Genomic DNA, 24,264 nt, shown 5'->3' with positions numbered 1-24,264 from the left:
CTGTAGCCGTGCACCCCTCCCCTTTTTCACAGGTGGTGTTTTAAATTAATAATGGATCCAGCATGTCACCCAGTCAGAGGCTATGGGGGAGATTTATCAAAACCTGTCTAGAAGAAAAGTTGCCCAGTTGCCCATAGCAACCAATCAGATCGCTTCTTTCATTTTGCAGAGGCCTTTTCAAAAATGAAAGTAACGATCTGATTGGTTGCTATTGGCAACTCAGCAACTCTTCGTCTGGACAGGTTTTGATAAATCTCCCCCTGTATGACCAGCAGAGGTGAGTGTTATGAGTGTTAGGCTCAGAAGTTGTGTTAGGGTCCCATCCGAAATTAGGCCACCTCCGCGTGGTGGATGGGGGGGACACATTTTGATCAAAAAGTGCGCTAAGAGCCTCCATTTTTTGACCAAGTGTGCTGCTGCTTTTTTTGTATACTCTGTATTTGCCACAGCAGCGTGCACCCGTGTATTAGGTAGTTATGCTGGCTATTTTTCTTTTTGTTTGTTTATGTCTTATATCAGTTGTCCCATGAGAGTTCATTTTATTATTTTACTTATATCTACATGACATGTCCACTTTAGGCTCCAGTGCAAAAACCCTGCCAAATGAGGTTTGTAACACTAGGGTAGTACTATGTGGCAGAGAGCTTATGGCAGTATTTCCCAACCAGGGTGCCTCCAGCTGTTGCAAAACTACAACTCCCCGGATACAGCTGCAGTTTTGCAACAGCTGGAGGCACCCTGGTTGGAAAACACTGGCTTGCAGTAGGCTGCAATTGTGATGTGAATATAGCCTAACAGGTCTTTAGTGTACTTAATGATCATGAAGTGCAAGCCCACTAGCCACGTCACGGCCACCTGTAAGTAGCAGGTCCCTAACATCCCTAGCATAAAATGGCGCTGCACTGAGATTTGTAAATTACTTCTATTTATCGTAACCCTTCCAGTACCCTTCCAGGAATTCTCTTCTTTTTGAATTTCTTTTCTGTCTGACCACAGTGCTCTCTGCTGACACCTATGTCCATATCAGGAACTGTCAAGAGCAGCATAGGTTTGCTATGGGGATTTGTTCCTGCTCTAGACAGTTCCTGACATGGACAGAGGTGTCAGTAGAGAGCATTGTGGTCAGACAGAAAATAAATTAAAAAAGAACTGGCACCAGTTGATTTAATTATTTTTTTACCGAAGTACCCCTTTAACCCCTTAAGGACTGAGCCCTTTTTCACCTTAAGGACCATTTTTTGCAATTCTGACCACTGTCACTTTAAACATTAATAACTCTGGAATGCTTTTAGTTATCATTCTGATTCCGAGATTGTTTTTTCGTGACATATTCTACTTTAACATAGTGGTAAAATTTGTTGGTAACTTGCATCCTTTCTTGGTGAAAAATCCCAAAATTTGATGAAAAATGTGAAAATTTTGCATTTTTCTAACTTTGAAGCTCTCTGCTTGTAAGGAAAATGGATATTGCAAATATTTTTTTTTTTATTCACATATACAATATGTCTACTTTATGTTTGCATCATAAAATTGACGAGTTTTTACTTTTGGAAGACACCAGAGGGCTTCAAAGTTCAGCAGCAATTTTCCAATTTTTCACAAAATTTTGAAACTCGCTTTTTTTCAGGGACCAGTTCAGGTTTGAAGTGGATTTGAAGAATCTTCATATTAGAAATACCCCATAAAAGACCCCATTATAAAAACTGCACCCCCCAAAGTATTCAAAATGACATTCAGTCAGCGTTTTAACCCTTTAGGTGTTTCACAGGAATAGCAGCAAAGTGAAGGAGAAAATTCACAATCTTCATTTTTTACACTCGCATGTTTTTGTAGACCCAATTTTTGAATTTTTGCAAGGGGTAAAAAGGAGAAAATTTTTACTTGTATTTGAAACCCAATTTCTCTCGAGTAAGCACATACCTCATATGTCTATGTTAATTGTTCGGCGGGCGCAGTAGAGGGCTCAGAAGGGAAGGAGCGACAAATGGTTTTTGGGGGGCATGTCACATTTAGGAAGCCCCTATGGTGCCAGAACAGCAAAAAAAAAAACACATGGCATACCATTTTGGAAACTAGACCCCTTGGGGAACATAACAAGGGGTAAAGTGAACCTTAATACCCCACAGGTGATTCACGACTTTTGCATATGTAAAAAAAAAAAAAAAAAATTTCCCTAAAATGCTTGGTTTCCCAAAAGTTTTACATTTTTAAAAAGGGTAATAGCAGAAAATACCCCCCAAAATTTGAAGCCAAATTTCTCCCGATTCAGAAAACACCCCATATGGGGGTGAAAAGTGCTCTGCTGGCGCACTACAGGTCTCAAAAGAGAAGGAGTCACATTTGGCTTTTTTGAAGGAAATTTAGCTCTGGGGGCATGCCGCATTTAGGAAGCCCCTATGGTGCCAGGATAGCAAAAAAAAAAAACCACATGGCATACCATTTTGGAAACTAGACCCCTTGGGGAACGTAACAAGGGGTAAAGTGAACCTTAATACCCCACAGGGGTTTCACAACTTTTGCATATGTAAAAAAAAAAAAATGTACCTAAAATGCTTGGTTTCCCAAAAAATTTAAATTTTTACAAAGGGTTAAAGCAGAAAATACCCCCCAAAATTTGAAGCCCAATTTCTCCCGATTCAGAAAACACCCAATATGGGGGTGAAACGTGCTCTGCTGGCGCACTACAGGTCTCAGAAGAGAAGGAGTCACATTTGGCTTTTTTGAAGGAAATTTTGCTCTGGGGGCATGCCGCATTTAGGAAGCCCCTATGGTGCCAGAACAGCAAAAAAAAAACACATGGCATACCATTTTGGAAACTAGACCCCTCGGGGAACGTAACAAGGGGTTAAGTGAACCTTAATACCCCACAGGTGTTTCACGACTTTTGCATATGTAAAAAAAAAAAAAAATTTTTTAACCTAAAATGCCTCTTTTCCCAAAAATTTTACATTTTTAAAAAGGGTAAAAGCAGAAAATACCCCCCAAAATTTGTAACACAATTTCTCCCGAGTACGGCGATACCCCATATGTGACCCTAAACTGTTGCCTTGAAATACGACAGGGCTCCAAAGTGAGAGCGCCATGTGCATTTGAGGCCTGAATTAGGGATTTGCATAGGGGTGGACATAGGGGTATTCTACGCCAGTGATTCCCAAACAGGGTGCCTCCAGCTGTTGTAAAACTCCCAGCATGCCTAGACAGTCCGTGGCTATCTGGCAATACTGGGAGTAGTTGTTTTGCAACAGCTGGAGGCTCCATTTTGGAAAAAGTGGCGTACCAGACGTTTTTCATTTTTATTGGGGAGGGGGGGCTGTGTAGGGGTATGTGTATATGTAGTGTTTTTTACTTTTTATTTTATTGTGTGTTAGTGTAGTGTTTTTAGGGTACAGTCGCATGGGCGGGGGTGCACAGTAGTTTCTCGCTGGCAGTTTGAGCTGCGGCAGAAAATTTGCTGCAGCTCAAACTTGCAGCCGGATACTTACTGTAATCCTCCGCCCATGTGAGTGTACCCTGTACGTTCACATTGGGGGGGGGTGGAACATCCAGTTGTTGCAAAACTACAACTCCCAGCATGTACGGTCTATCAGTGCATGCTGGGAGTTGTAGTTTTGCAACCGCTGGAGGCTCCGTTTTGGAAACAGTGGCGTACCAGACGTTTTTCATTTTTATTGGGGAGGGGAGGGGGGTTGTATAGGGGTATGTGTATACATAGTGTTTTTTACTTTTTATTGTGTGTTAGTGTAGTGTAGTGTTTTTAGGGTACAGTCGCATGGGCGGGGGGTTCACAGTAGTTTCTCGCTGGCAGTTTGAGCTGCGGCAGAAAATTTGCTGCAGCTCAAACTTGCAGCCGGATACTTACTGTAATCCTCCGCCCATGTGAGTGTACCCTGTACGTTCACATTGGGGGGGAGAAACATCCAGCTGTTGCATAACTACAAGACCTTCCCATGCCCTTACATGCTGGGAGTTGTAGTTTGCAACAGCTGGAGGCACACTGGTTGTGAAACACCGAGTTTGGTAACAAACTCAGTGTTTTGCAACCAGTGTGCCTTCAGCTGTTGCAAAAGCTACGACCCCCAGCATGTACGGACAGCGGAAGGGCATGCTGGGTCTTGTAGTTATGCAACAGCTGGAGACACACTGGTTTGCTACATAACTCAGTGTGCCTTCAGCTGTTGCAAAACTACAACTCCCAGCAGTCACCGACAGCCAACGGGCATGCTGGGAGTTGTAGTTATGCAACCAGCAGATGCACTACTACAACTCCCAGCATGCACTTTAGCTGTTTGTGCAAGTTGGGAGTTGTAGTTATACAACAGCTGAAGGTACACTTTTCCATAGAAAGAATGTGCCTCCAGCTGTTGCAAAACCATAAGTCCCAGCATGCCCATAAGGGAATGCTGGGAGTTGTGGTGGTCTGCCTCCTGCTGTTGCATAACTACAGCTCCCAGCATGCCCTTTTTGCATGCTGGGAGCTGTTGCTAAGCAACAGCAGGAGGCTGTCACTCACCTCCAACGATCCAGCCGCATGAGGTCAGTCCCTCGTCGTCGCCGCCGCGGCCGTCGCTCCTGGGGCCCCGATCCCAACATTGACGCCGGGGATCGGGGTCCCCAGCACCTGGGGTGCACGTCCCGCACCCGCTCACGTCCGCCGGGAAACCGGCCGACGAATCAGGGCGATCGTGAGGTGGCACCAGTGCCACCTCACCCCTGCAGGCTCTGGCTGTTCGGGGCCGTCGGAGACGGCCCCGAACAGCCTGTAATTCCGGGTCACCGGGTCACTGGAGACCCGATTGACCCGGAATCTGCCGCAGATTGCTGGACTGAATTGTCCAGCGATCTGCGGCCATCGCCGACATGGGGGGACATAATGACCCCCCTGGGCGATATGCCCCGATGCCTGCTGAACGATTTCAGCAGGCATCGGGCACCGGCTCCGCTCCAGCTAGCGGCGGGGGGCCGGGATTTGACAGGACGTACTCAAACGTCCTGAGTCCTTAAGGACTCGGAAAAGGGGCTGTTTGAGTACGTCCTGCGTCCTTAAGGGGTTAATGTCCTAGTTATTTGAGCTAACTGAACAAGGATTCTCACTGTGAGAATGACCATAGCAAGAGAGACTGTAGAACTGCACTCCACTTACTTCTCTGCGCAATCTGCGACACAAATAAAGTTCTCCTGACGTAACAGGTGGGCACTGGTCTGACCTGAGGCAAAGCATGATCCAGGGCTGAACGGACTTTTGGCTAGGGCACCGTTATCCTATACACAGTCTGAGGTTGGAGACAGCTTCTCTGGGGAGTAAAAGAACACACCGATGTCAGGTTACGGATACCTGTCTTTACTGAGCAGGGTGCAGATGTTATTACACAGACAGTCTGGTTCAGAGTGAGAGGATGCAGCGTAACCCCTTGGGAGCTCTGTTGCCTGGCTGGGACTTGTGGTGCTTTCACCCAATAAATTGATGCTGACTTGAGAGACTTGAAGATTGATCCTGGTAGATAGGGTTTTGGAAAATGGGGCGCAGAGGGATAAGGCCCTGTGTCTGACCACACTAATGTGTAGTTTGTCACCCAGATTAAATATTGAAAAATTATAAGAGCACCATTATTGTGTCTTGGGTGTGCCTAAAATATAACTTTTAATGTAAACTAATTAAAAATGTTACATAAACTAATAGTGTACTTGTGTCAACAATCACCACAAATAACAAGGGATGTCGTTGGTGCATACAGAAGAGACCCAGATGGGCTCTGCTTGGCCGTGCATCAATCACTCCCACCAATTAAAGCCACGACGCGTTTCTACCAATAATTATAAAGGCGTCATCAGGGAGGTTTATAAATTGGTCAAATAGACATCACAAGATATATGTAAAAAATACAAAATGACACATATCACAATTGGGTTCCATGTATCAGGCAACAGAAATGCACAGGTCTTTCCCTAAAGTTCCTGTAAGGAAAAAGAATAGGGCCATAGACAGTGCCTGTGAAAACAAAAAATCTGTCCCTGAAAAACTCCAGTGTGCCCAGGATAACCGGTCTGGTCCACCTAGGGAAAAAGCACAAGTACAAGGAGCCCCATCAGTAACCTGTATCTAGGAGAGAAAGTTGGGGAACTTATAAACAAGTCCCTATTCCTACTCATGGTTTCCTGCTTCAGGACGGGTCTCACACAACCTTTTCCTCTGGACAGTGTGTCTTACTTTGACCCACTTCCAGTTTTACCTGTATACAGTTTTTTAAAGTGTACCTACCGTCAATAAAAACTTTTTATATAATGCAGATAATACCATATGTATATTTGTAATATACATTGGTTAAAAATTGTGTATCTTTTGGGAGAAAAAATGCTGTCCCTGCAGCTATTGCCTGTGTGTCTCTATGAGGAGTCCAAATACAGGAAGTGAGGGCGGGACAAGCAGGGATCTGTGCAGACTCCTGGCTTGTCAATCATCCTGATGTATGAGCCGGGAGCATGTTATAGACCTCAGTGCACACGGTCCTGCTTGTCCTCAGTGTACAGAGCCCTGCTTCTCCACCCTCACTTCCTGTATTTGGACTCCTCATAGAGACACACAGGCAATAGCTGCAGGGACAAAAATATACACATTTTTTTAACCAATGTATATTACAAATATACATATAATGGTATTATCTACATTATATATATAATTTGTTGACAACAGGTACGCTTTAAAGTGTACCTTAGCTGGACTGTGTCCACTAGCAATACAAAGTGCGTACAGCATTTTAGAGCCTTTCCTTCAGTATTCCTCCTACTAAAGCTACTCAGGGGAAAAGTGACCAAATCCCATGCATCCAGCTTAAAGACGGCAACTTGTCTACACCCAGTACTGTAAGGAGTTTATGTTGTATCGGGGGCATAGGGGATTCCAGGTAGAGTCCATTCAAGTTATCTACGTGTCATGATTACCCTAACGATGATATCCTGCCTCGGGGGGGCGTTCTGGTCACCTAAGAACAGGAAACTGAGGCTGCAATTCACACAGGTCACTAGAACTGGAAAATGGAAGACTGGAAGAACGTTGTCTGATGAGTCTCCATTCCAGATGTGACTTTCAGATGACAGTGTCAGAATTTGGCACATGAAAGCATGGATCCCTCCTGCCTTGTATAAAAATGACATTACTGACGGTACTGTATTTTTCCCATCATAACATCACTATGTTGAATCGCCATTAACAGCCTGTGTCTGTATATGTGTTAACCTCTTCAGGACATAGGACGTATGGATACGCCCTGAATCCCGAGTCCTTAAGGACCGAGGGCGTATCCATACGCCCGTGGGAATTCCGTCCCCCACCGCTAGCCGGTTGGGGACCGGAGCCGGATGCCTGCTGAAATCGTTCAGCAGGCATCCCGGCATAACACCCAGGGGGGTCCTTATGCCCCCCCCCATGTCGGCGATCGCCGCAGATCGCTGGACAATTCAGTCCAGCGATCTGCGGCGATTCCGGGTCAATCAGGTCTCCAGTGACCCGGTGACCCGGAATTACTGGCCAGAGCCTGCAGGGGTGAGGTGGCACTGGTGCCACCTCACGATCGCCCTGATTCGTCGGCCGGTTTACCGGCAGACCAATCAGGGCGCCTGCTGCGGGTGTCACTCCCGCACCCGCTCCGCCCCTCTTCCGGAGGACGTGAGCGGGTGCGGGACGTGCACCCCGGGTGCTGGGGACCCCGATCCCCGGCGTCAATGTTGGGATCGGGGCCCCAGGAGCAGCGGCGGCGGCGGTGACGACGAGGGACTGACTCTCCGGCGTGGATCGTTGGAGGTGAGTGACAGCCTCCTGCTGTTGCTTAGCAACAGCTCCCAGCATGCAAAAAGGGCATGCTGGGAGCTGTAGTTATGCAACAGCAGGAGGCAGACCACCACAACTCCCAGCATTCCCTTATGGGCATGCTGGGACTTATGGTTTTGCAACAGCTGGAGGCACATTTTTTCTATGGAAAAGTGTACCTTCAGCTGTTGTATAACTACAACTCCCAGCTTGCACAAACAGCTAAAGTGCATGCTGGGAGTTGTAGTGGTGCATCTGCTGGTTGCATAACTACAACTCCCAGCATGCCCGTTGGCTGTCGGTGACTGCTGAGAGTTGTAGTTTTGCAACAGCTGAAGGCACACTGGTTGTGAAACACTGAGTTAGGTCACAAACTCAGTGATACATAACCAGTGTGCCTACAGTTTTTGCAAAACTACAACTCTCAGCAGTCACCGACAGCCAACGGGCATGCTGGGAGTTGTAGTTATGCAACAGCTGGATGTCCGTCCCCTCCCCCCCAATGTGAACGTACAGGATACACTCACATGGGCGGAGGATTACAGTAAGTATCTGGCTGCAAGTTTGAGCTGCCGCAAACTTTCTGCTGCAGCTCAAACTGCCAGCGAGAAACTACTGTGAACCCCCCGCCCGTGCGACTGTACCCTAAAAACACTACACTACACTAACACACAATAAAATAAAAAGTAAAAAACACTACATATACACATACCCCTACACAGCCCCCCTCCCCTCCCCAATAAAAATGAAAAACGTCTGGTACGCCACTGTTTCCAGAACGGAGCCTCCAGCTGTTGCAAAACAACTCCCAGTATTGTCGGACAGCCGTTAACTGTCCAGGCATGCTGGGAGTTTTGCAACAGCTGGAGGCACCCTGTTTGGGAATCACTGGCGTAGAATTCCCCTATGTCCACCCCTATGCAAGTCCCTAATTTAGGCCTCAAATGCGCATGGCGCTCTCACTTTGGAGCCCTGTTGTATTTCAAGGCAACAGTTTAGGGTCACATATGGGGTATCGCCGTACTCAGGAGAAATTGTGTTACAAATTTTGGGGGGTATTTTCTGCTTTTACCCTTTTTAAAAATGTAAAATTTTTGGGAAAACAAGCATTTTAGGTAAAAAAAAATTATTTTTTTTTACATATGCAAAAGTCGTGAAACACCTGTGGGGTATAAAGGTTCACTGTACCCCTTGTTACGTTCCCCGAGGGGTCTAGTTTCCAAAATGATATGCCATGTGGGTTTTTTTTGCTGTCCTGGCACCATAGGGGCTTCCTAAATGCGGCATGCCCCCAGAGAAAAATTTGCTTTCAAAAACCCAAATGTGACTCCTTCTCTTCCGAGACCTGTAGTGCGCCAGCAGAGCACTTTTCACCCCCATATGGGGTGTTTTCTGAATCAGGAGAAATTGGGCTTCAACTTTTTAGGGGTATTTTCTGCTATTACCCTTTTTAAAAATTAAAAATTTTTGGGAAAACCAGCATTTTAGGTAAAAAATTTTTTTTATATTTTTTACATTTGCAAAAGTCGTGAAACACCTGTGGGGTATTAAGGTTCACTTTATCCCTTGTTACGTTCCCCGAGGGGTCTAGTTTCCAAAATGGTATGCCATGTGTTTTTTTTTTTTTTGCTGTTCTGGCACTATAAGGGCTTCCTAAAGGTGACATGCCCCCCAAAAACCATTTCAGAAAAACGTACTCTCCAAAATCCCCTTGTCGCTCCTTCCCTTCTGAGCCCTCTACTGCGCCCGCCGAACACTTTACATAGACATATGAGGTATGTCCTTACTCGAGAGAAATTGGGCTACAAATACAAGTAAAAATTTTGTCCTTTTACCCCTTGTAAAAATTCAAAATTGGGTCTACAAGAACATGTAAGTGTAAAAAATGAAGATTGTGAATTTTCACCTTCACTTTGCTGCTATTCGTGTGAAACACCTAAAGGGTTAAAACGCTGACTGAATGTCATTTTGAATACTTTGGGGGTGTAGTTTTTATAATGGGGTCATTTATGGGGTATTTCTAATATGAAGACCCTTCAAATCCACTTCAAACCTGAACTGGTCCCTGAAAAATACTGAGTTTGAAAATTTTGTGAAAAATCGGAAAATTGCTGCTGACCGTTGAAGCCCTCTGGTGTCTTCCAAAAGTAAAAACACGTCAATTTTATGATGCAAACATAAAGTAGACATATTGTATATGTGAACCAAAAAAAATGTATTCGTAATATCCATTTTCCTTACAAGCAGAGAGCTTCAAAGTTAGAAAAATGCAAAATTTTCAAATTTTTCATCAAATTTACGGATTTTTCACCAAGAAAGGATGCAAGTATCGACAAAAATTTACCACTATGTTAAAGTAGAATATGCCACGAAAAAACAATCTCGGAATCAGAATGATAACTAAAAGCATTCCAGAGTTATTAATGTTTAAAGTGACAGTGGTCAGATGTGCAAAAAACGCTCCGGTCCTTAAGGCCAAAATGGGCTCCGTCCTGAAGGGGTTAAAAAGTGAGTCCTAGGAGAGAGAGAAAAACCTCTATATGACTATCTATATCCTCCCTCCCCTCTCTCAGGAAATAAAAGGGTGATTTTCTTGGAGATATGTATTTTCTGCCACTGCTCACCCACTCAAGAGTTCAGAAAAATACAGACAAGTTCACAGTGAAGAAGAGCGTTCTGCAGGCAGGTACTGACATTGCTCTGTGTAGTGTGTTCCAAAAATTATTGTTTTGTTTTTTTTCAAGAATTTTTTATTATATTGATAATTTACCAAGAAATCATATTCCCCTTCATTTGCCATACATATATATTTACATTGTTCCGTAAATGATTTTGTAACAAAAATATATATATATTTTTTTTATTTGTTAAATGAAAATAAAGCTCTGTTTAATATTATGTCAAATAATTGCATCTATTCTTTATATTGTTATACAACAGATACATTAAATTGTATCACTCTTTATTTATATTATTTTATTTGAATAACAATCTTTTTAATTGCTCCTTTCTGTTTTATATATTTTATCATTATTATTTATTAGCATTGTTGTTAGTAGTATTATGTGCTAATAATATTGCATTATCTTTATCTAAGATGTATAAAACCAAAGCCAGATAACAAATATTTTTTTTTATTATTTAATTTGAATATTAATGTTTATGGTGGCCCCTGTCCATTATATATATCATTATATATATATATATATATATATATATATATATATATATTATTATATATATATTATTATTATTATTGTAGCAGCCAAGCAAGAAAAAGTCCAGCTCACTCCCAAGCCCGTAGCGCCTGGACTGGCGTGGACAATGCCTAGGAGACGGCAATGAAAATGAAGAGGATGTCCAGCGCAGGTAGAGGAATGAATTCTTTATTGTAAGCTTCAGCACACGGAAGACATGACAGAGTGACGCGTTTCAGCCCTAGCGTCGGGCCTTAGTCATGACTAAGGCCCGACTCTAGGACCGAAACGCGCCACTCTATCATGTCTTCCGTGTGCTGAAGCTTACAATAAAGAATTAATTCCTCTACCTGCGCTGGACATCCTCTTCATTTTCATATATTATTATTATTATTATCATAATAATAATGATGATGATAATATTTTATTAGTAGTAGTAGTACTAGAAACAATAATATTTGACATTAATATTGCATTATTTCTTTTTTTTAAATGATCAATCACCAACCAGAAATTTACCAATAAAAAACAAAAAACATTTCAACCAAGTTTGGTGCAACCTTTACTGCTGTCAAACTTTCTGAACTTTTAAACCAGGATGTTGCAAGTGGAAAATGTAAGTTTTTTTCCAACCAGACTTGTTAAAAGGGTCAAATTTTGTCTTAAATGGTTCTAGTAATGGTTTCAGAATAGCTCCTCACCACCCACAAGATCCTGTTATGTTTTCTGACCATTTTTTTTCAGAGGCCAATGCGTTGCTTCCAATATTCAATATTCTGTAAATAAATGTGAGGCAGGAATCCACATACAGGGAGAGACAAGGGAGGAGATTTATCAAAACCTGTGTAGATGAAAAGTTGCTGAGTTGCCCATAGCAACCAATCAGATCGCTTCTTTCAGTTTTCAGAGGCCTTTTTAAAAAAATGAAAGAAGCGATCTGATTGGTTGCTATGGGCAACTTTTCCTCTGGACAGGTTTTGATAAATCTCCCCCATAGATCTTAAGGTTGAAAAAAAGTCCATCAAGTTCAACCTATAACTTTTTTTTTTTTTTTTTTTTGTCCCTTCTGAGTTGATCTAGAGGAAGGCAAAAAAAAAAAAAAAAAATAACAATTATGAGAATGATGTCAATTGCCCCATACCAGGGGGTAAAAATTCCTTACAGACTCCAAATATGGCATCAAAATAAATCCCTGGATCAACATTCTGTCCCTGTAAATCTACAGTAGTATCCATAACCTGCCCTGTTATTACTTTCCAGAAATGTATCCAGGCCTCTTTTTAACTCTTTTATTCTGTTCTCCATGACCACCTTCCTCTGGCAGAGAGTTCCATGTCTCACTGCTCTTACAGTAAAGAACCCCCCATCTGTGCTGGTATAGAAACATTCTTTCCTCCAAGAATACAGAGCCAGGAATGGACTTGAAAAGAGAAGAGGTTGCATTTTCATTGAACATGTCCTCCATCTATGATCTGTTCCTGGTTTCAATTTCAATAATTGCAGTGGAAAAAGTGCTCAGTTTCCCTGGAGCGCCACCACAGGGGACATTAAGAGTTACATCATGTCATATCCTGTAATGCAGGACAGGTGCTCTTTGTAACCATTTTCTGCTCTGAACAAGAGGTGTAGATCCTAAACTGCTAATCGTGAGTACCAAAATTTAAGGTGCTGCTGGCTGGACTTTCACCCTTGCTTCTTTTTACCCCGCTAGTCACCACCAGTCATGGCAGATGTGGTGTCCCGGCACCGTATTTCATACTGTGCCTTGGTTATTAGTCCCCAAAGTCAGAGTCCCTAGGACTGTCGGGGTTCGCTTCCCAAGTTAGCCCCTAGTCACCCCTTAGTAATTTGATATTTATAAATATTATCAATGTAAATGTGTATATTGTGTTACTCACTTGTTTAGCGTCGCAGGACCTGCGGGTCATGTGACTTGGTTCAGAACTCTATGGTATGTTGAAGGACCTTAGGTGGTTCTTGAGTCACGTGTTCTCCCATAATGCCGTGTAACGGTGAGTGACAGTTGTTTTGGACCAATCCAAAATGGCCCGCCCCTGCCCATATAAAAGAGCTGCGGCCATTAATTGCTCTCTTTGCTTGGCTCTTCTCTCTTGAGTTGCTGACTCTGAATGAGGTAGAACCTCAGCAACTTTAAAGTACGTTTACTAGGCCCAAAGCCTTGTGGCCTCAGCCTATACCACAGCAGATATATATATATATATATATATATATATATATATATATATATATATAATTCCCCGCTACTCTCCGCAAGATCACTGGACCTAAATGCACCCTTAAATCCAGCGGATCTATGCAACGGAATCTTCCTAAAGCTAAATTGAGCTTATCTGATCTCAACCAACTGTCAATCGCTGCTCAGCTACAAATAGACTTTATTACCTGGACTGTTATTGCTGTTTCCTGCTTCAGAAAATCTTCAGTAAAAGTTCCTGCAAGTTTCAGTTGACAGTGGTTGTGGACAATCCATTTATTACGCATTCACCTATCGCTCTTGGGAAGGGTGGCGATAGGCCCAGCACCATTACAGTATTTAACCCTCACCCTGGCGTCACGAGTGACAAGGGTTAACAGCGCCCTTTATAATCCAGGACAGCAACACCCCAACTACCCTACATTACCCCACCAAGGCATCTCAGCAGATATGGGTGGAGGTAGTGGGATCTAGTCCCTAGCTAAAATCAAGTATTTTTGTAGTAGCATCTGGTTTTGAGTTTTAGGTTAATGATCCGGTGTTCATCATATGATCATGCATTGCTGTGACAATGCCCGGCCCTATCAGTGGGCTTGGACTAAGAGCCTTTTTAACATCTGCTCTTAGTGTCCATACCCATCCCAGGTGCACATAAATACCTTGCTAGTCTGTTCAGGCCTTGCTTGCAGTCAAATTATCTGCACTAGCTTTCATACGGTTCCTGGTTTGTTCTATTGTTGTATTTTGACATCGGCTTCTGATGAGTTTGTTCTCTGTTTTGTGATTTGGTACCATATGTACCTTACCTTTGCTATCTTGGTTTCGACCCAGCTTGTTAGACTACTCTATTTCTGTGTGTCTGTTTATCCCCTGTGAGAAATATTTAGTTCTTTGCTTGTTAATCCTTTTTGACCTCCATATAGTTTTGTTTATTGTTTTGGAGAGTGTTACGCCCCTGCACCTTATTTCAGCACAGGGACTGTTGTCCAGTTGTGGATCCACCATCTAGGGCAGGTACGCAAGGGGAAACGGCTAGGAAAGTGGTTCTGGGTTTCGCGTTTCCCTGTGCCAATTTAACGATTTTTTTTTTACATTTATCACAGCAAAAATGTTTTTAGACAATGCTGCCTCAAGTAGACTAAAAGTTTTTCTCTCTTTCAGGCTTGATGACAGAATGAGAAGATATGTTGCGAGCCTCTGTATGTTGCTTTTCATACATCTGGTGCTATATGGTAAAACTGATATGTGCTCTGAAAGTGAGTACCAAAATTCACATCATGTGCTCTAAATTACTTCAGCAGTATATTACATTAATTACATGCAGTATATCACATTAATTACATACAGTATATCACATCAATTACATGCAGTATATTACATCAATTACATACAGTATATTACATTAATTACATACAGTATATTACATTAATTACATACAGTATATCACATTAATTACATGCAGTATATCACATCAATTACATGCAGTATATCACATCAATTACATGCAGTATATCACATTAATTACATGCAGTATATCACATCAATTACATGCAGTATATTACATTAATTACATACAGTATATTACATTAATTACATACAGTATATCACATTAATTACATGCAGTATATCACATCAATTACATGCAGTATATCACATCAATTACATGCAGTATATCACATCAATTACATGCAGTATATCACATCAATTACATGCAGTATATCACATCAATTACATGCAGTATATCACATCAATTACATACAGTATATCACATCAATTACATGCAGTATATTACATTAATTACATACAGTACATTACATTAATTACATACAGTATATTACATTAATTACATGCAGTATATCACATCAATTACATACAGTATATCACATCAATTACATGCAGTATATTACATTAATTACATACAGTACATTACATTAATTACATACAGTATATTACATTAATTACATACAGTATATTACATTAATTACATACAGTATATTATATTAATTACATACAGTATATTACATTAATTACATACAGTATATTACCTTAAAGAGGAACTGTGGCCAACTTGTCATTAAAGTGTAATTGTAACCAAATTCTTACCGCCCAGACTACCAACATGAGCTTACTGTTGAGAACACATCTAATGCAGCCATACCTTTGGCTTCGCTTTTGCTTTCTTTATCAGGCCTAAAATGATCTTTGTATGCCGGTCAGCAATAGCTGGATATCCTCCTTACATCACCGCTTGGACCGCTGTGCCAGAGAGACAGAGGTCCTCAGCGCATGCGCCCCTGACGTCCTGGATGTGTGTGCAACCTGGCAAGACTTCACTGGCTCCCGCCGGCTGAAACCTCTGTGCTAGAGGCAGGGAGCGAGCTCTCTGTCTCTAGTGCAGTGTTTCCCAACTTAGGAGCCTCCAGCTGTTGCAAAACTACAACTCCCAGCTGGGAGTTGTAGTTTTGCAACAGCTGGAGGCACCCTGGTAGGAAATCACTGCTCTAGTGACAGCTCAGGCGCACAGAGGTTTCATCCGGCGGGAGCCAGTGCTCACGGAGGAGGTGGAATTACATGTGTTCTCAACAGTAAGCTCAGGTTGGTAGTCTGGGGGTAAGAAACTGGTGATAGTAATAGCTTAGGGTGCCCTGATCACACCTTTTTACAGTTTCTTGATACATACTTATGTTCCTAAGATATGAGGGTTTTTAGTTTGTCGGACAATTCAGTGAATCAGTCAGATGGGCGTGAACTTAGTTTTAATGATGGGAGTGGCAGATGATGGGCGGGGCCCATCACCCAGTCAGTCCTAATATTAAAATTAAGTTCACGCCCATCTGACGGATTTCCTGACTTGTCAGACAAACTATAAACCCCCACATCTCAGGAATGGCAGGGTATGCAATTTCATTTTTGGGGGGGTTGGTCACAGGTCCTCTTTAAAAGCATTAAAGGGGGACTCCGCCCCTAGACATCTTATCCCCTATCCAAAGGAAAGGGGATAAGATGTCTGATCTTGGGGTCCCACAGTTGACTGGCGATGTGAAGCGGAGGCTCGTGACATTACGGTCACACCCCGCTCGTGACGTCACGGCCACGCCCCCTCAATGCAAGTCTATGGGAGGGGGCGTGACAGCCATTATGCTCCCCCTCCCATAGACTTGCATTGAGGGGGCGTGGCCGTGACATAACGAGCCTCCAGAGCTGCCACCGATGCTCTAAACAAACGCCAGGTGCAGCAGGGAGATCGCGGGGATCCCCAGCAGCGGAAACCCTGCGATCAGACATCTTACCCCCTATCCTTATAGGGGATAAAATGTCTAGGAGCGGAGTACATTTTTTATGCCTTTTTAAATTAAGAGCCTATGCTTAGGATAGGAAATTCATATTATATAAGTCGGTAGGCGTCTGACTGGTAGTGCCCATGATAGAGGGATTCCCTTATTAGGACCAATATGAGGCCCTTTAAACTTTGTATACTTTTTAAATGATTCCATCCAGTAACCATCATATCTGATAACCAACAGATCCCATTAATGTAGGATTAAAGGAATTTTACTATATGTTTTAAAATGTATTCTATTTTATATTGGTATGTCTATATAAGGGAATACAGGATGTTGAGTAATCACTTTTTTTGTGGTTGGTGTGGGTTATATATGACTGTCTAGACCATTCTTTTTGATGAGATGTGAAATTCCTTACACTTAGAGTCCTATTACATGGGCCAATGCGCATTGTTAACAAGCACGAATCTCATCTATCGCAACTACCGGATCACTGGATCGCTCGCTCAGCCCTTTGCGTCCAACATTTAGTGAACACTCATCCCCTATTACATGGGAAAATGTTTGGCTTACAAACCAGGGCTTTTTAGCATGTTAAAACGATGCAATCAGATAACGAATGAGACAATAATTGCCCCATCTAATAGGGCCCTAAGCGCGTTGAAAGGGAAACAAACACTAGAACAGAAGGAAAGAAGTAAAACCGATCCCGCACCTCTTTTCTACTGTTCAGGATGCAAAGAGTTGAGTCTGGATCCAGGCAAAGACGAGGATGAGGAGGTGATCTATCTATCCATCTATTTATATATCTCATATCTATCTATCTATCTATCTATCCATCTATTTATATATCTCATATCTATCTATCTATCTATTTATATATCTCATATCTATCTATCCATCTATTTATATATCTCATATCTATCTATCCATCTCATATCTATCTATCTGTCCATCTATTTATATATCTCATATCTATCTATCTATATATCTATTTATATATCTCATATCTATCTATCCATCTATCTATCTATCTAGCAACAGGAGAATACAGCAGCACACTGCTAGCACAAAGATATAGATGAAACATGAGTATATAGATAAAACATGAGTATATAGATAGAACATGAAAAGCTATACAGCTGTAATGCAATAAATGAAGATATGAAACTATGAAAATATGAGGTACTTAGCTTGCAAATTTGGCGCCAAATAGCGTGGACCGTCCCACCACGGTAAGGTGACCTCATTGTGGGACGGACCCTACACTGTGTATATGCCTCTGTGTAAACAGTACAACAGGCATTGCAAGGTCTGAAACATCCAAGGCACCTTATATACACCTAATAGAGGTGGGTGGGGTGCAGGAGCCAACATGGAGGTAGCCACTCCCCCGTATGTGTAATACAACCAAAGGATAAATTGGCCAGCACTATTGATCCAAACTATTGTAAAAATCTGGCCTGCAGGTGCAAGCTGCTGGGCTAAATATACAGCAACAGGAGAATACAGCAGCACACTGCTAGCACAAAGATATAGATGAAACATGAGTATATAGATAAAACATGAGTATATAGATAGAACATGAAAAGCTATACAGCTGTAATGCAATAAATGAAGATATGAAACTATGAAAATATGAGGTACTTAGCTTGCAAATTTGGCGCCAAATAGCGTGGACCGTCCCACCTGTATATTTAGCCCAGCAGCTTGCACCTGCAGGCCAGTTTTTTACAATAGTTTGGATCAATAGTGCTGGCCAATTTATCCTTTGGTTGTATTACACATACGGGGGAGTGGCTACCTCCATGTTGGCTCCTGCACCCCACCCACCTCTATTAGGTGTATATAAGGTGCCTTGGATGTTTCAGACCTTGCAATGCCTGTTGTACTGTTTACACAGAGGCATATACACAGTGTAGGGTCCGTCCCACAATGAGGTCACCTTACCGTGGTGGGACGGTCCACGCTATTTGGCGCCAAATTTGCAAGCTAAGTACCTCATATTTTCATAGTTTCATATCTTCATTTATTGCATTACAGCTGTATAGCTTTTCATGTTCTATCTATATACTCATGTTTTATCTATATACTCATGTTTCATCTATATCTTTGTGCTAGCAGTGTGCTGTATTCTCTTGTTGCTGTATATTTAGCCCAGCAGCTTGCACCTGCAGGCCAGATTTTTACAATAGTTTGGATCAATAGTGCTGGCCAATTTATCCTTTGGTTGTATCTATCTATCCATCTATTTATATATCTCATATCTATCTCATATCTATCCATCTATTTATATATCTCATATCTATCTATCTATCTATCTCATATCTATCTATTTCATATCTATCTATATATCCATCTATTTATATATCTCATATCTATCTATCTATCTCATATCTATCTAAGGCTCCTTTCACACTATGAACAGGACCCGTTATATAACACACATTATAAAATCGCGGGCGATCGCGGGGTAAAATGGCCATAAGAAAAGCCCTAACTTACGTTAGTAAATCCCATTATAGTCTATGGGATTGTTCTAATACAAGTTTTAACCCGTTCTCGTCCGTCATTCATAACGCAAGTTATTTTGGGACGGGAGATAGTAGCGGGAGAAATAGTGCAAGAAAAACACCATGTGGGTCTTAACTTTGGTGTTTTTTCAGGCGTTTTTTATTCTCTTTTGGACTTTAGCCATCCAAAAAACTGATGAAGATACTTTTTTTTTTATAAAATTTCGTAGGGTACCATTTTTAAAAAATAATTATAAAAAAGATACAGTAGTGATGGAAAAATAGTGTATCTAATGAAATTTTTCTTTTTTATTACAAAATTTTTATTAATTTTTAAACAGGGATCAATTTATGTGGGCGGGCGGGGACCTAAAAATGTAGCCGACAATAATAAAAATTTTGTGTGTGTGTGTGTTTTTCACTTTTTTTCTTTATTTTTTACATATTTTTAGGTAGTACTACTACTCCCAGCATGGAACACACTGTTCCATGATGGGAGTAGTAGTACATGTACTAATTGACAGATCACCCATTGCGGTTCTCCTGTATAATGTATAGATGCGGGCGGCCGCTCTTCTATGGTCCCCTGCACTGACATATATATATACACCTATTCATATTTCCCGCAGAGAGCTGTGATTGGCCAGATGGTTCCAGCCAATCACAGCTCTCTATGGGAAATATGAATAGGTGTACATATATATGTCAGTGCAGGGGACCATAGAAGAGCGGCCGCCCGCATCTATACATTATACAGGAGGATCACAGCGGGTGTTAGGGAGTGACATCGGCTGTGATCTTTCCTTAACTGCAGGTACTACTGCTTCCAACAAGGAGCACACTCTGCACCATGCTGGGAGCTGTAGTACCTGCATTAATAGACATATCGCAACAGGTTTCAGAAGTTACACTCGCTGCAATCTTTCTATTAATGCAGGTACTACAGCTCCCAGCATGGAGCAGAGTGTGCTCCATGTTGGGAGTAGTAATACCTGCAGATCATCCTATCTATTGCAGAGATGCGGAGCGGCTCTATAAAGCGCTTGCATCTCTGCACTATACTCCGGCCGGCCACTCATTCATATTTCCCTCAGAGCGGTGATTGGCTGCAACCACCACTCTGGGAGGAAAATATGAATGAGTCATGTTCTATTCACATCACTGGCCGGAATATAGAGCAGAGATGCGAGCGCTGTAGAGAGCCACTCCGCATCTCTGCTATATTATGGACGATCGCATCAGGTGTCAGGACTGAGACCCGGGGCGATATGCCTATTACTTCAGGTACTATTACTCCCATCATGGAACAGTCTGTACTACCTAAAAAATTTAAAAAATAAAGAAAAAAAAGTGAAACGCACACACTTTATTAAAAATTGATAAAAATTTAGTTATAAAAATTAAATTTTTGTTAAATAAATCTTTTTCCACCAACCAGAAAACGCAGGACAAAAAAACTAGTAGAAACATAGCCTTTATCTAACTATCTCATATCATCTATCTCATATCTATCTCATATCTATCTCATATCTATCTATCTATCTATCTATCTATCTAATATTCATCTATCTATCTATACAGCAAACACAGAGCAGCAGTCCTGATGATGTAGTGGGTTGGTGCAGGCAGTCACCCGGCTGGGTCACAGGCACTGGAAGACTATATAATGGAAAAACCACAACACTCCAGAAAATACATGCAAAAAAAAGGTCAATGTATTCCATCCAAAAAGATTTTGGTCGCCCATTGTGGCCATTTTAAAGGCTTGAAAATGGCCGCATTGGGTGACCGAAACTTTGCATCTTTTTGAATGGAATACATTCACCTTTTTTTTTGCATCTATTTTCTTGAGTGCTGCTGTTTTTCCATTATATATCTATCTATATATCTCATATCTATGTGTGTGTTTTTGCCCATCTGACATGATGTTTTTGTGGTCTCTGTTGGCTTTATCCATTTAGCCAAGAAGGCAATCTTAGCCAAAACAAATTCAAGTATGACCACATTGTAATCAAGCTGAATATATGTGCATACCCAACCACCGATCCCATATCTTGCCGAACCTGACGAGTGGTCCTCTATGGGGTCAAGGGCAGCAGTTGAGTCCTACACTGTGGCAGGTTGACCACCATTGGAATTTCAGGAATAGCATTTAAAGTAGAACCCCGGAAAATTGTCTTTATCCTATATGCCCGGGCTGCTGGAATAAAAATAATAAACTTTAACATATCTTCCGCCGCTCCCAGTACAGTGCAATCGCTCTCCCATCCTCCTGCCCCGGTCTTCTTCCGGCTTTTGGTGTTCGACACTAGGGATATCGGGACCAATACTGGACATTTGCGTGAGTACTTGTACTCGTGCAAATGTCCCAGATACCTGATCCGATACCTGCTGGCGGGACTCCCGCCGGCAAGTATCACAAAGGTGCGGTAAGCCGCCTGCACTCTCCACTCCCGAACTATGCAGTGCGCTCAGCAGCTGAGCGTACATCATGGCCGGGACCCGAATTAATCCTTTAGATGCCACGATCAAATGTGATTGAGGTGTCTAAAAGTTCTGAGATGCTGATCGGGATCACCGTGGACGGCCGGAGGTCCCTTACCCTGCTCTGTGTATCCGATCGTCACTCCTTTACTGTTGCCAGCCATGGCAGGCATTAGTAAAAGAGTGCCGATAACATTGACCACTGCTGTGCTATGGCATAGCATTGATCAGTGTATGCAACCTTCAGATTGCATGTAATACTCCCCTATGGGGACTAAAATAGTGGAAAAATAAAAATAGTAAAAAATAATAAATGTGAATTAACCCCTTCCCCCAATAAAAAAAAATGAATCACCCCTTTTCAAAAAAGTTTAAATAAAATAAAAAATATATATTTTTTTTTTATAGAAAAAGCCCTTTCTCTTATAGAAACAAAAAAACACTCCTTTTTCCCATTAAGAGTACGTTTACACGGGTGGATCCACAGCGTATTTTACGCTGCGAATCCGCCACTGAAGGACCACTACATGCTGCCTTTAAATGTGCCTGCTTGGAGCGGCAATACGCCGCTACAAGCAGACACACTGAAGCGATGTACTTGCACATATCGCGGCCGCGATGTTACCCGCACATTGCAGTGTGTCACAATTGTCGCTCCAAGCAGGCACATCTAAAAGGCACCACATAGCGGTCCTTCAGCGGCAGATCCACAGCATAAAATAAGCTGTGGATCCGTCCGTGTGATCGTACCCTTAAGGGAAAAAAAAACTGTCACATGACATTGAAAAAAGTATCTGTAATTGGTATCGGCGAGTATCGGTACTCGGTCTTAAAAAATTGGTATCAGGACATCCCTACTCGACACGTCATACTGCGCTCGGCTAGTAGTTGGCAGAGCCGCAATTTCATGTAACAGGCTAGTGCCAAGCCTTCTTTCTGGTCCCTATTCATGTTACATCATACTACCGCTCAGCCTATCACCGGTCAAGGCAGGATTAATTGCCGACTGCAGCAATGTCCTGCCTTGACCGGTGATAGGCTGAGCGCACTTTGACGTGTCGGGTGCCAAAAGAAGACCAGGGCCGGAGGACAGAAAACCAATTCCAGCAGCACCAGGGGAGCGGCGGACAGTAAGTAAAAGATTAGTATTTTAACTCCAGAGCCAGAGCATAAATGAAAGAAAAAAAATTTAAGTTGTCCTTTAAGTTACGCTCACACGGATGAAAACCTTGCATCAGTATTTTTAAGCCAAAACCAGGAGTCGGTCCAAAGTGCAGAAACGGTACTAATATTTTTAATACATTCTTTCTCCTGATTTTGGCTTACAAAATACTGAGCCAAATACTGCTATGTGAAACTAGCCTTAGGGTAAGTTCGAACATCATAAAAAATTTAGTGGTGTATTTTTTTTACGTCTGTAATACGCCAAAAAAGAGGCGTAAAAAAAAATTACTTCAGATTTTTTTTTTTTTTGCTGATCACTGATGAAATAGCGCCCTCAAAATTAAATATATTACAAACTTTTGCCATGTGGGAACCTGCTCTTAGGCAAATGTATTTTATTTTACACACATATTTTCGCCTGGCAGCTGTTTTTTTTTGGACAATTACAGACAAAAGTGTGTGCGTAAAATAAAAAACGGCAGTAAATTTTCCAATGCCAGAACAAATATATAGCATGAACGTATAGAAAGCAGATACATTTTTATAAAAAAATAAATAAAATATTCCAAGTGAAAGAAAAATGGTTTTCTATGTGATCTAAAATGTAGAAATGCAGTATAGAATTTAACCCCTTTAAAAAACTGACAGCTGGTTCACCTGCATTAAACCCAATACACAGGGTTAAAGTGCGGGTGAACCAGATTACAACGAGTTATCACTTACCCGGATCCAGAAATACATGTTGTATTAGCCTATATTGCTAATAGCCGGCCCACCACAGACATTGAGGGAGATCTTACTAGATGGACCTCCCATGAGCACATCTTTTTGTCAAAAAATCTTTTTATTAGGCTGTTTTTTATTGAGGACTTTAAAGGGGTTATCCACCATAAGGAGATTTTAGCACGTACCTGGCAGACAGTAATGGACATGCTTAGGAAGGATCTGCACTTGTCTTGGGGCTAAATGGCTATGTTGTGAGATTACCATAAAGCTGAGGCTATCTTTTTGTGACTTGGCTCTTTCCTGTTGGAGTTTGTTCACTTAAAGGGGTGGAAATTATTTTTTTTTTTTAAATGAACTTGTGCCAGAAGTTTAAACAGATTTGTAAATTACTTCTATTTAAAAATCTCAATCCTTTCAGTACTTATTAGCAGCTGTATGCTACAGAGGAAATTCTTTTCTTTTTGAATTTCTTTTTTGTCTTGTCCACAGTGCTCTCTGCTGACACCTCTGTCTGTGTCAGGAACTGTCCAGAGCAGCATAGGTTTGCTATGGGGATTTTCTCCTGCTTTGGACAGTTCCATAAGGTGTCAGCAGAGAGCACTGTGGACAAGACAAAAAATAAATTAAAAAAGAAATGAATTTCCTCTGTAGCATACAGCTGCTAATAAGTACTGGAAGGGTAAAGATTTTTTAAATAAAAGTAATTTACAAATCTGTTTAACTTTCTGGCACCAGTTCATTAAAGAAAAAAAATGTTTTACACTGGAGTACTCCTTTAAACTACAAATCCCATGATTCCTTGTTTGTAAGTGTGAGGTTACTTTTCTCCCTCCTACATATCAGCTACCCCACCCATTGAAACACACCTGTGATCCCGTCA

At 41.8% G+C, this 24,264-nt stretch overlaps 1 protein-coding gene across 6 annotated transcripts in view; it reads left to right on the top strand.

Moving 5' to 3' along the window:
• The window catches only part of LOC130284438 (interleukin-21 receptor-like), a 59,627-nt gene that overhangs the window by 910 nt on the left and 34,453 nt on the right, over positions 1 to 24,264 (top strand). Inside the window, exons 1-4 of one of the 6 annotated variants that reach the window (XM_056534771.1) lie at positions 195 to 277; positions 10,375 to 10,487; positions 11,510 to 11,614; positions 14,375 to 14,469. In XM_056534771.1, the coding sequence (XP_056390746.1) occupies positions 11,613 to 11,614; positions 14,375 to 14,469 (97 nt within the window). In that variant the 5' untranslated portion in view covers positions 195 to 277; positions 10,375 to 10,487; positions 11,510 to 11,612. Of the gene's footprint in view, positions 1 to 194; positions 278 to 342; positions 471 to 10,374; positions 10,488 to 11,509; positions 11,615 to 14,374; positions 14,470 to 17,253; positions 17,278 to 24,264 lie in introns of those variants that run through there. The other 5 variants (XM_056534773.1, XM_056534772.1, XM_056534775.1 and 2 more) reach the window with 5 other exon arrangements.

The sequence above is a fragment of the Hyla sarda genome, chromosome 8, assembly GCF_029499605.1.
Source record: "Hyla sarda isolate aHylSar1 chromosome 8, aHylSar1.hap1, whole genome shotgun sequence".
Lineage (NCBI taxonomy): Eukaryota > Metazoa > Chordata > Amphibia > Anura > Hylidae > Hyla > Hyla sarda.
Note: the sequence above shows the minus strand (reverse complement) of the source record. Positions and strands in the feature narration are given on the sequence as shown.